The sequence below is a fragment of the Notolepis coatsorum genome (genome assembly GCF_963971535.1).
Source record: "Notolepis coatsorum genome assembly, chromosome: 7".
Taxonomy (NCBI): domain Eukaryota; kingdom Metazoa; phylum Chordata; class Actinopteri; order Aulopiformes; family Paralepididae; genus Notolepis; species Notolepis coatsorum.
Window position 1 is genome coordinate 78829329 of NC_140171.1, and position 14083 is coordinate 78843411.

General features: G+C 41.5%; 1 protein-coding gene across 1 annotated transcript in view; it reads right to left on the reverse strand.

The window, feature by feature from the left end:
• The window catches only part of smad1 (SMAD family member 1), a 63893-nt gene that overhangs the window by 25843 nt on the left and 23967 nt on the right, over positions 1-14083 (reverse strand). The window contains exon 2 of the mRNA XM_084319044.1: positions 10567-11195. Within this exon, the coding sequence (XP_084175170.1) occupies positions 10567-10966 (400 nt within the window). The 5' untranslated portion in view covers positions 10967-11195. The remainder of the gene's footprint in view (positions 1-10566; positions 11196-14083) is intronic.

Sequence of the window (14083 nt, forward strand, 5' to 3'; positions counted from 1 at the left end):
TTTCGGGGTAAATCCAACACTCACCGGTGTTGGCGATTATCCGCTCCACAAATCAAAGTACCAAAGCAAATATATATTCCATGCCGCATAGGGCTCAGCAGTCGTCGGGTAGGTAATCCAATGTACAGGTCCACTCGGTCCTCGCCTAGAACTCCTCGGATGAAAGCACCACGTGTGGTCTGCCCAACCTGGCTAAGACTCTAGATAACACGAGGAAGCGACGGGGATGCTGCTCACTTTAGAACTCTAACCGCACGATGCACCATACATAATAGACTATTATTACTTAATAGAAATACGGTGCCAAACTCTGACAATTCAGCTATTAATTCGCACGAGGTCTCAATGCTATTCTAAGGCCAAACAGGCCATACTACACCGCACGCGGTATCGTGGGGTGAGGCTTCACGTTCTGTTACTTAGTTGGGTAGAAGGGTAAAGGACTAAGGGATAAGAGGACTTCTACATTTACTTGCGCCATATTTATAGGCACGGTGAACAAATAGTGCCACTCTCCTTTCGGTAGCCGTATTCCTGCGCAGAGCCGGGGCTAGTAGAGACATGTCTCGTCGGTACCATTGAACTTGGCTCCAAGGGGCTTGTCTCCTGGCGCCAGGTCCTTGTCCAATAAGAGAATGAACTATTATGGGCTATAGTAGACTAAAGGGATATTCCGTGTATATGTACAAGGAATATACAAGGGATATCAAACGATATACAAATACTATTCAATATATATCCATAAATAAATATATATATTCGGTTTAATCTGATCCTTCACAACAGATTGGATTAATGAATTAAGTAGCCCCTTTCGTGACTGTGACGCAACCAACAAGGTTTCACTCGGCTGTGTGATTTAATTCAAGGTGGATCGCTGTTGTCATTTGAACAACTTCAGATTTCATGGGAACTACCAATCCCCCAAATCAAGAATGTTTAAGATGAATGAAGTAAGATTTTGATTATTTGAAATATGGCCTGTGTAGACTAAACTATGCACAGAATTATGTCAGTCTACAAGGTCCGGATTCTACATGGTCCGGCAATGTAGACCTTGTAGACTCCACTACAGACCAATTATCAGTGAATGTTCATGCATTTTTAAGAAGGGCTACTTCCACAAAAAAACAAAGAACTCACCAAAACATCTCAGTAGCACCTTATCTAAATGTTCTATTTCATATATGGAGATTCATATTTATTTATGTATTGCATGCATTTCTACATTTTATTTCCTATTTTGTTTATTCATCCCAGTATCTTTCTTTCTTATGTGTGGAATTCTACAAGGCATTTACATTTACATTTAGTCATTTAGCTGACGCTTTTATCCAAAGCGACTTACAAGTTCTGTACGACAGGTCATCAGGAAGGATACAACTCTATCAGCTGAGTAACAATATTCATCAAAGTGTTGCGTGTTACAGTGTAGGTTAGTTTATTAGGACAAGTGCATGACAGTAAGGTTAGTTAGGGTTAGATTTTTTATTTAAAAAGAAGATATTCAGATAATGGTTGAAGAAGTGCGTCTTTAGTCGACGGCGAAAGATTGGACTGTCCTAACTGGGGTGGGTAGTTCATTCCACCATTGTGGGGCAAGGACTGAGAATAGGCGTGTATAGGTGGTGTATATGTGTTTGAGGATGATATCCTTCAAACAGGCAATAGTGATGATATAATTTGGGCAGTGCTGAGCTGGGTTACTTTCCTCCAGTGTATTTGTCCCCCGGCCCCACCCAATGGCCCCATGCGCGCGCACACACACACACAATTTTTTTTTTTTTTACTTCGTTTTTTTTTTTTAATGTTCGAAGCTTGTGCCATCGAACGAAGTTTCGAAGCTTCGAAGCATTTAAGACAGCCCTAATAGGGACACTCTCTAGTAGTGAGATAGGGACACTCTCTAGTAGTGATAGGGACACTATCTAGTAGTGATAGGGACCCATGTGAAAAGGAACCCTAGTGTTAGTGCTCCAGTTACTTTACAAGCTAAACCTCGACAAGCACAGCCTGTCAGCTCTGACACGGGTTGGAATGGAAAGGAGGGTTAATGGCACGTGTGTGTGTGTGTGTGTGTGTGTGTGTGTGTGTGTGTGTGTGTGTGTGTGTGTGTGTGTTTGTGTGTGTGTGTGTTTAGTGTGTGTGTGTGTGTGTGTGTGTGTGTGTGTGTGTGTGTGTGTGTGTGTGTGTGTGTGTGTGTGTGTGTGTGTGTGTGTGTGTGTGGACAGGTGGTCCATGGTCCCCTCAGACCCTCGGGCCCCCACCCGCTGACGGTGTGCAGGGCAGGCAAACACTCCTTCCTCCTATTGTGTGTGGGTGACCGGCTTCCTGTCCCAGTCTTCCACACTGTGTGTGTGTGTGTGTGTGTGTGTGTGTGTGTGTGTGTGTGTGTGTGTGTGTGTGTGTGTGTGTGTGTGTGTGTGTGTGTGTGTGTGTGTGTGTGTGTGTGTGTGTGTGTGTGTGTGTGTGTGTGTGTGTGTGTGTGTGCGTGCGTGTGTGTGCGCGACCGAGCACAGGCCAGCCGCACAGAGCATGCCCGAAACAAAGCCTTCATTCTCCCCTGGCTGGAATTTCCTGCACTGCACACACACACACCCTCACATACATATGTGCAAACTCACACACACACACACACACACACACACACACACACACACACACACACACTGACACTCGCCCACTAGCACCCAGTGGACAGCTGTTTCTGTCTTGTCAGCTGAGCCTCATCTTCTGCTTAGTAGACAGACAGAGGAGGACATTTGATGTCCCATGTCTCTGCCCTGGCAACAAAAACGAATAGCTCTGTTATTCTCTACCTCTCTTTCTCTTTCTCTTCCTGTCCCTCCCCTATCTGTTACACAAGTATACTCACTCACTTTCTCTTTCAGACATACACCTCCCACACACACACTTTCAGTCCTACTGTATCTCTCTCCTCCTTTACACACACACACACACACACACACACACACACACACACACCTACACACACACACACACACACACACACACCTACACACACACACACACACCCACACACACACACACACACACACACCTACACACACACAAAATACATAAATACGCTTATTTTTGATGGTATAACGATATTAGACAGTATTTGGTTTTTCCAGTTGTTTTTTATATGTTTTTGTTATAACACAGATGTTAAATCGTTCCCTGCCAACAACGAGTATACTTGTTATAGCCCACCAATCGAATAACGCCAACAACGAGTATACTCGTTATTGGATCGTTATTTCTTTTATTCGCTATTTCCATTCATAAATCATCCAGGTATGCTGTGGTACTGTGTGGCAATGTGTCTGAGATCGCAACGTTCTGGTGGTATGCGGCCGATGTTGCACTCCCTTTGTGTCTCTGTGTATGGGGGTGTGCGTCATTGAAAGTCATCCGGGCAGAGTTTTCTTGTAACGTGGATCAAGATCTTCACTCGATCGCATTGAATCGTCAATCCGACGCCGGATTCATTATGCTGTGGGGGGTTATGGCGTGGGCCAAATGGACATATGATCTGCAGATGGCAATCAAATAATTGGAATATTCTTTTTGGATTATCATCGGCCACAGGTAAGTGCAATTTAACGTACATTTCAGATTGGTTGTCCATTGTTTTCATAGCCATCGCTCTGATCAACGTATGCTGTTGTACTAACAAATGCCGTTATTGACAATCAATTAATCATAAACGACCCTTTCATGCATGCATGATGGAACATAATATACCGATCATATGCATTTAAATTTTTTATTGTAGCGTGTATAGGGACAAAATGCCAATGGATTATGTATAATATGCATTGCGGGCTATATAGCCTTCCAGGAATTACCCCAGACCACTCTAAAACCATACTTATATTCACCACGGTATAAAACGAGAATGTATGGATGGAAAAAATATTCCTTTTTCACATCTTGAACGATAGATACTCGATGTCAAATGGGCCATAGTATTGCATATATAGCTATAATATTTAAATAGTTATAGCCCTGCAAACAAGGTGAGCGACTCCCACCGTTTACAGCGATGGCGGTAGCTACTACTAGGATGAGGCTAATGCATGGCTTCCAATGAGTTAAGGTGCTACTTCATAACATTAATACAATATGTGTTATATTTATATGTAGCATATATTATAATAAGCAATATATTATATTGAAGTAAGTGCCTCACTTTGAGTGCATAGTAGTATAGAAGACATAGTAGCATAGTAGGTAGTAGTATAGGCATAGTAGCATAGTAGGTACTAGTAGTATAGGCATAGCAGATACTAGTAGACATTAGGGCTGCAACGATGAGTCGACGTTGTCGATGACATTGACCATGAAATGTAGCAGATGTGCATATTCATGACCGACGCATCTGTTTGTTATTGTTACTTATGTGCTGTCTTTGCTGTGGAAATGGCAGACATTCAAAGTCATAACATGTGCAATGTATAATCGAACTAGAGCGCAATGAATCACATTCTAAATATAAATAACTTCTCTTAAACCACTATTCGTTATTCTGCCTAGAGCCAGGACTAGACAGTGCATGTTTCAATAATTTGAAGTAGCCAAACGTTACACTATAAAAACGAACTGGATAGTTGATGATAATAAATATTTCACTTCATTCGAAAAAAGATTGTAAAAAATCATTGTCTGCTATAAGCTATTCTCCACCTCTATTGTGTGTGTGTGTGTGTGTGTGTGTGTGTGTGTGTGTGTTGTTTGTGTGTGTATAAATGTATTATAGGCTACACTTTTATACATGGATTAGGCTAATCAGCTTTAACAATCCTGATTCCTGAGCCTATTTTATTCAAAAGGAAGATATTGATTTACATATGTATATATACTGTAGTGTATATATAAAATATTAATTTATAATCTTATCTCCTGTGCTGGCACAAGCACTACCATAGCGTGGCATGGAGAGATGACACACAATACATATAATAAATCATGGAGATATACTAAAAAGCTATTGATAATTTTGGCTGGTAAGAAATGTCTCTGGCAGGTATTTTTTTAATTTTTTCATCTAAAGCCAAATTTTGTTCTCAGTTTTTCAGCATTTAGCTACAGGCATAATATCAATTGTATGTAATGATAAAAAATAGTAACTGGCGCGTGTTATATTATTTCAAGATAAAAAAGTAGCTATAATGAGTCAATAAAAAGCAGTAATGGCATGTAGGTTACTCATGTACAGTAGGCATCCACACTAAACAGCATTTACAGACATAAATAAACTTCATGGCTACTCTGAGTATTCAGTAGGTGATGTCAGAGAGGCAACTACCCATGTGACCTAAGAATAGTAGTGGCGTCAATAATTTAGAAATGTTCAATTGCAAATTTGATTAATTGTTGTTTTTTCTGGTAAATTAATTGTTTAGATGAATCAACTAATCGAAAGGAGAAGAAAATAATCGACAGATTAATATATATTATCCTATCCCCAAAATTAACTGATAATTGAATTCCCCATTATTAAGAAACACATAATTTAGACACCTTGCATGATGGGATTTCCTTCAGATTCATGTTGGCACCCATGTCTGGCCAAGGGGTTAAAAATGGTAAAATCTGCCATTTTGAAATCCATAATGATGTAGGTTAGAGTTATCCCATCCGATAAATAAGCCAATATTTGAATTCCCTGCAAAAAAAACACATTTTAGACACCCCTCATGTTAAGATTTCCTTCGAATTCATGTTGGCACAAAAGTATGGCCCACTCTACTCTGGGATCCTCAGGGTGAAACTTCAAGGTTGATGAGGGAGGGGTAAATGTTGTCAGATTGAGGAAAGAATTCATCAGGAGAGTTTTCTTGACGGATTCTGGGGGTTGGAGCTTAGACTTTCCAACTTTCAATTTTAAGGACCACCCTAGTGCCCACGTTCATCAAATAAAAAAAACTCAAATTTGTAAAATAATAGGTGTGTTATCAATACTCAATTATCAATTATAAAGTGTAGGTGCATGCGTGGACAGCAGATCTATTTTATAGGCTCTGTTCAGCTGAGTCGCAGTACAGAGTAGCTTATGTGTCACTCTCACTTACAGAGTAGATTTTACTTTGCGTGAAGGAGAGAAAGGAAGCTCTAAAGACGACACAACTATGGCAGAGGATTTGGAAATATAAGAAATATATATAAATAATAAATACCGTTGTCGTGAGTTTATTTATCATGGGAATCAACCCTAATCTAGCAACCCTAGATTCGATTACATACAATAGATCTCTCAAATGGAGAAAGATGGCTTGTCATATCTCAATTAGGGCTGCAACTAACTATTATTTGATGGATTAGTCATTAGTCGATTAATCTAAATGATTAATTGACCAGAAACCACCAACAACAATTGATTCTATTTGCAATTTAATATTTCAAAATGTTTTACTAGTATCCTCAGGTCACATGGGTAGAACTACTAGCCGTAGCCAGAGAGATTTTTTACCGGCCAAAGATTATAAATAGCGTTTTAGTATATCTCCATGAGTTATTATATATTGTGTCTGTGTTATCTCTCCACTCCACTCTATGGTAGTGCTTGTGGCAGCACAGGAGATAGGATTACATTTTTTTAATATATATATATATAGGCCTATATATACATTTAAATCAATATATTCCTTTTGAATAAAATAGGCTCAGGAATTAGGATTGTTAAAGCTCATTAGCCTTATCCATGTCAAAAAGAGCAGCCTATAGTACATGTATACACACACACACACACACACACACACACACACACACACACACACACACACACACACACACACACACACACACACACACACACACACAAGAGAGAGGGAGAATAGCTTATAGCAGACTTAAAGATTCTACAATATTTTTGCTAACTAAATGAAATATTTATTATGATCAACTATCCAGTTCGTTTTATAGTGTAACTTTTGACTAATTCAAATCAAATCATTGAATGTACAGAGAGAGAGAGAGAGAGAGAGAGAGAGAGAGAGAGAGAGAGAGAGAGAGAGAGAGAGAGGCTCAGCCCCCCCCCCCCCCCCGTTTCCTCACTATTGGAACTCCACGAAACTGAAACTTAGTTACCGTAGTTAGTGTTAGCAGCTAACGTTAGTAAACCTCTTAAGCCCTAGCCATATTTTCTGAAAATTCGCCTAAAAATACATACCTAAATAAATGGAAGATTGCTCCACTTTTACAAGGTCCATTTGCATGTTCTTGGTATCTATGGACATCTATGAATCTCAGGGAATGTATTCCCAGTGTCAGAAATATTGTGTCTGTTACTAGGCTTGAGTAAATTGTAATGAACCAAAGGAGAAGGAGACATTTTTTATCTTTGACTGTGAATAACACCATGCTAAAAATGGTACAATTCGTCATTCAGCACCTTCTTGAGATCATGTGTACAAAAACCTAAGCAAATTAATAAAGAGCATATGATTAACAGGAGGTTTTGTAGATACAGTACTGAATTCTGGCATCCGGACACATGCAATTTGAAATATGATTATAGAATATAGAATATCAGGCCTATAAATGACCTTATTATGGCCATGTCACACATCTATCGATCGGGCCAAATCTCCCCTTTCCAATGGCAGAGTTCAATCTGGATTTAGTAGCACCAAGCGCCCTTGACAGGGCAGCAAAAACCGTGAATGAAATCGACTATAAGTACAGTTACCTTTTTATAATGTAAATTGCTCCGCCATTTTTCATCAGATTGCAACGCCGTTTTTTGCTAGACGTTCCCAGAAAGGTAGAGAAACTAACTGCCTTCTATTTTATGGCAATAACGTTCAGGTTTGTTCCAACTTCCACCCATGAGATATGACCCCGAAAAAAAGGGGAAAGAAAAAAGCTAGAAGTCAGATGATTGACAGGGGCTGGCGTGAGCTGGGATGTGTAGTTTTTTGATATTCTAAAGCCCATCGAAAGCCCTGGGTCTCTTCTCTCAAAAGACTACACTCAAGTTTTTTCGCATTTTCCGACTCGATGCACTGAGATTTATATAAACTCATATTTCACTAATAACACTTAAAATCATTGGTTAAAGGGGAACTATCTTATAAATGGCCTTTTTCAGTGTTTAGCATTGTTTCCTAGCTATGTGGACTTATATTAATATGATCTATGTCTCTAATTCTCATATTGGCGCATTCTTCCAATTCTCCTCTCACAATATTCACCCTCACTGAACTGAGTCATCTGAAAATGTGCTGATCTGTGATGTCAGAGAGACACCGCTGCATGATAATGTTCAGGCGAGGCAGTGGTTTACCATTGTGGTTGGAGCCCAGGCTCAAAACGGCTTAAGATCTTGAGGTAGAAAAATGCTGTTTTTGAGGACTTGATTAGAAATACAAAACAATGAATTAAAAAAAATACAAAATTACAGAGGTGTTCCATAAACTCACAGGAATTGTGTAAAAGTGCCCAAATAGTGAAAAAAATAGTAAAATAGTTCCCCTTTAACAAACATAGTGCTGAAAATATACACTTTGACAGCTGTTTTGACAGGGTTAGGGTTTTTCACTGTTGGCTACATTTGGGGGGGAAAAAACGCAACAATAATTCATACATTCTGTATAGATGGATTTATGGCGTGATATCAATCTCGTACCGGTACCAGATCACTCGGGCTTAAGAGGTTAATGTTTTTACCACGACGTGGGCATACAGGAATGGGGAGGATGCAAAGCATGTTAGACGCATTGGACCCGTTGCTCGCAGAGTTTTCACTGCATATAGAACCAGCGCGACTCCCGAGAGGAGTTGTCACAGGGCTGTCAAACACAGGGCTGAAGCACTAGATGTCATAGCTTCCAAATTTGAAGGTGGGGGTATCGGGCTCAGCCCCTCCCTTGCAGCTGGAGTTGACGTGAAACACGGAAGTTATCAAATGCAAGGGAAACACGCACTGTCAAGTCTTGGCTCTAGGCAGAATCACGAATAGTGGTTTAAGAGAAGTTATTTATATTTTGAATGTGATTCATTGCTCACTAGTTAGATTACACATTGTGCATGTTATGACTTTGAACGTCTGCCATTTCCACCACAAAGGGCACATACAAGTAACAATACGAGCCTTGAACATTATGCTAATAGCAGTAGCTGTACCATACCATCCGTCTACACTGAGGCTATGGTTAGACTAGTGTATTCCTGGCGTTTTTTTATACGTTTTTGACGACGTTTCATGTCCTATCTACACAGAAATGCGTTTTTTGGCGTTTTTTTGTGGATACGGCTGAAACGCAAAATTGTGTTTGCGTTTGGAGATACGCAAAAAAAACGAGTCGACAACAGCGTGTAGTCAGCACGGAGCAGTTGTTGCGAAAACGCCCATGCGCAGTAGATACCATCTGCGTGCCTTTCCGGTGACAACAGTGTGTGTGTTTGGGACAGAGCTCCGTGTCCCAAATAGCTTCAGCTACCATGTGTTGTCAAGTTATTGTTATAAGGACCCCAGTCCAAGCTACAACAGTCTGCATTCCCTTAACAATTGTTTGTATTGAGCCGTATTGTATTGTACCCATATGCAATATGTTAAATAAAGTTTACATCCATTCATTCTGCTAGCATTACCGATTGCATGAGCAGCTGGCTAACGTGAGCTATCAGGATTCAGACCCTGTTAGCTCAGAGTTCCTCTTTCAACTTAACAAGCATTAAACAAAATGGCCCAGTCATCTATTCACCTTTGTTTAATACACACAGCGTTGTCTCTAATGTTATCTAACTACTGATAGCTCGCGATATCATCAGTTTCATGCTGGCTAAGTAGCGTGAGCTAACGTTAGCTTCTAGCCACAATGCTATATTGTTATAATGGCATACTCCATTGACGTTAGCATGCAGCTAACAATGCTACCGATCGTTTTTTAGACTAAACTATCCGCTCTTGGTGGTCACTTGTGTTGATGTTAGTTTTGTTTCATCAACAAATGACAGGCAGAACACACAGTGAATGTATCCGTTTTGTTTATTGCACTTTTATTAGGCTTTGCTGAAAAAAGAATTGCTGCATTGAGTGAGCAAGCAAGATGGTGGCGCGGCATAGGCGCCTGCCTTATTGACATTTTCTTTGCTGGAGCTTCCACCAGGAAGTGTATTGGCACATTCGTTCTGATTGGTTGAAATTGCCTTCATGTTTGCCACCTACTGCCACCTACTGCTTTGGCAGTGTACTACATCAGTGTGCTCGGCTGACAAAAACGAAAAAAAAACGAAAGTGTGACTCAGGCGCACAACGTCGCGGCGATACGCATAAGAAAACAATACGAAGATGATACGAAAGGTGTAACCTCTGCCTGAGAATAGAATGAGAGACCTAGGAAAGAGAACGAGAGGAGAATCTTACATTTTCTTTTTCTAATTTTTTATTCTGTATTGAGACAAGATAAACTCTTTCTGTTTAAATTTTTTAACAAATTTCATTGAAAGGACGATCACTCTATCGCACAGATTCTAAGATTCCATTCGAAAATGCCACAACATCATTCTCTTTGAGCACCTGCTTCATCATAAGCAGACCCACCTCCCCTCCCTCACCTGGACTGTCCACTCTCTTGTAGTGGTAGGGGTTGATGCAGACATCCTTCTGCTTGGAGCCAAAGGGGTACTCGCAGCACTCCAGAGCCTTCAGCTCGTGGTGGGACTGGAGGTCGGGCCAGCGCCACACCCGGCAGTAGATGACGTGGGGCAGGCCCTTCCTGTGGGACACCTGCAGTCGGCCATCCAGGGACCTGGGGATAGTCACACAGCTGCTGGGCTGGCCGGGGCTACTCAGCGCCTTCTCCAGGTCCTCCATCGCCCCCTTCTTCTTCTTCAGCTTCTTCACCAGCGCATCCACGGCCTTCTCCGCCCACTTCTCCTCCTCGTCGCCCTGCTTCCAGCCCAGCAGGCGCTTGACGGCTGGACTGGTGAAGGAGAACAGAGAGGTGACGTTCATGGTGGGGAGACTGGCCTCCTGGCCTCGCTCTGTCTCTACTATCTCTTCCTTCTTCTCCTCTCCTCTCCTCGCGGATAGGCGTTAACAAGACAAAGCACTCGTGGGAGGGGAGGTTTGAGCGGTATAGGGAAAGGGGATAAGTCCAGTTGCAGAAGAGACGGTGGTTTGGTGATGTGGTCTTTGCCCTTTTGTTGCTGTCTTTTAATCGGCGTAGGTCTTCTAAGGCCACCTAGCAGGAAAAGAAAGAGGTTACATTAGGAAACATCTTAAAATCTCTGCCAAGTACAGAAACTGAAAACATTGCTAGTGTTTCAGTATAATGTCTCTACAGCAGGGTTGGGATCAATTCACCCCCCCCCCCCCTCCCCAGATTGTGCAAAGATCAATAACAGATAGATATAGGAATCTAGGATTAAAGGAAACTCTCTATACAGAAGTCAATAAGTCTCAGTAGCGGACAGTAGGCAATGTAACTCTGCATGGATCTAAGTCTATGAAAAATCTTCTTCCTCCAGCTTTGAACTCAATAATTATTCTAGCACCACAGCAAATACTCTGCCCCTGTGGTGAGCAGTGGCCAGTTCCAGCAGCAATATGGTGGATGATGCTCAGTTGTGCTCTCAGCTTACTTCATCAGACCTGCCATCTCATCAGAACAGTGACCTACTGTCAGAGCAACCCAGGACGGCGGAGTGGGGGGGGGGTGGAATGATGTCACATTATTATGGCTTCTGGGAAGCAGCAGGAGTCACAACAGACACCCTCCTATGAGCGTCCACACCCCACCCACCTCTGCCACCGGAGCATTCTCCAGATAGCTTCCTGTCCGTATGGTTCATCACATTACCACCACTCTCTAATGTCACAGAGAGCCAGGACTCAACAACCTATAGGTAGAACTGCTTGGAATTGGAACTGATGGGAATTATGCTAACCCATGAAATCTCTCTTTCTGAATATAAGCAACCTTGTCAGCGAATAAAGATTTTCATTGTAACAAGATGTCACAATTCCAGACATTTCCTATTTTGCTGTCAAGATGAGAAGCACGTTCAGTCACAGACTCATACCCCCCCCGACACTCAACTCGACCAGTCCTCGGCCAGTCCTTCATACCAGCGACCATCAGACTCCACAACAGTGGGCAGGGACTGCTGCCAGACATCCAACTACAACTACTAGGAACCTAAAAAGGACAATAACACTACCTTATGCATACTGCACCTTATGTGATACTGTGAATACTGTATATTTCAGTTAGTTAGATAGTTAATTATATTGACTTGTTATATTGTTTACACTGCTTGTTTTTACTACCTGTACCTCCCCTCCCCCTCCCCCATGCTGCTATGATGCCTGAATTTTCGAGTAGGGTATATCTGCAGAACCGCAGACCCCAATGTCTGGGCGGGGCTTTGGGGCCTGTACTTGGAGTGGGCGGGGCTTCGGGGGCCTGTACACTGAGGTGTACTACTGCGCATGCAATGTTGGGCGGGGCTTCATAGTGCGCATGCGTGTGGAGCAAATATGTTTGTATGAGTTTCTAGCTCTGGTTTAACATTCATTCTTCTTCGTTGAAAAACAACCAATTATGTCTTTCAGTGAAAATGTAAGTACCTTAGGCCGGGGCACCTTCGCTATTTTGGACATTAGGGCCTATTTTCCGTCTGTCATTTGCTTTAGTGGTGAGCTAACGTTAGCTAACGCACGCTCCGGGATTGCAGCTGGGGGCTAGTTCTGCACTAACCTAACGTTAGCTAGCTAACGCACGTTAGCTAATATTCCCTGTAAACTCCCAACGCTATGTGAATGTGAAGTTGCTATTATTTTGGCCCACGTTTTGACTACTTTATTAATGTTGAACTAATGTTAAAGCTATGTTAAACATGAACCATTCTCACAAGGTGTTCAACTTCACATTCTCTGTTATTGTCGACCGCAATACACATTGTCAACGTCATTGTAAAAAACTGCTTAACACATTAACTGCCACGCTTATATCCATCAATGTATGATCTTTGCCACCACTCTAAGCCTATGGAGATGTTCACCTTCTTTGCAGGGCTATAACTTTTTTAATTGTATTGCTAAATTGACATTACTATGGCCCATTCAACATCGATTATCTATCGTTCAGGATGTAGGAATGTTGTGCTTTTTCATTCATAGATTCATACGAAAATACCGTCTAGAATATAAATATGTTTTTATCGTTTTCTGCAGTAATTCCTAGAACGTGAGTTATAGGCATAAACGCATATATAGATTATCAACTGCCGTTTGTTGCCGATACACGTTATATTAAAAATTTCAACTGTACATGATCCTAAACGTTATGACTGATCATGCGCGGATGAACGGGGGGGGGTCGTTTATAATTCCGTGATCGTCAGTAAATGCTTTATGTAGTATGGGTGATATATTGATCAGAGCAGTTTGCATTATTAATAATAAACACTCACGCTGAAAATGACGTCAGTGTCCTCTTACCGTTGGCCGATGAGACTGGAGGAAAAAGATCCCACTTATTTGACGGTGATCTACTCGATCCATTTCTGGTTTGTATAATAATAATAAACGCCCAAATCATATCGATTATTGAGTTATGGCAGCGATCCATATACACGACGTGTGTCTAGAGTCCTGCAACAATATGTGAGTGCCGGACGCATTTGCCCGGTGCATCGAGATCACAAGAGATCCATTTCCGGTTGTAACTCGCCAATCATCCACCAGGCGGCAGTATTGAAGCGTTGCAGAGTTGTGCAGGCTCCCACTGCATCAGACCAGGCTCCGTGAGGGCATTCTGAATACCATGGCGAAAAAATTAAATATGATCTCAATAACGTCGTACGCCGTGGAATGGCAGAATTAGCATGACATTGAAACACGTTGTACAAGGTTTTGGGCGCAGGATGTGTTAATCAATCAAATCCCTTCATAGTGCGCACAACTGCGTTTTATAACCTTGAGCAACATTCCTCTATTTTAGTCCAAAATGATAAACATGACTTGATGCTTTTTTCTTACATAGTACTGTTTATTTGTATATCTCTAAATGTCTTGATGAATTGAACATTAATGTATTATTCAGTACATTAAAATTAAACTTCTTCA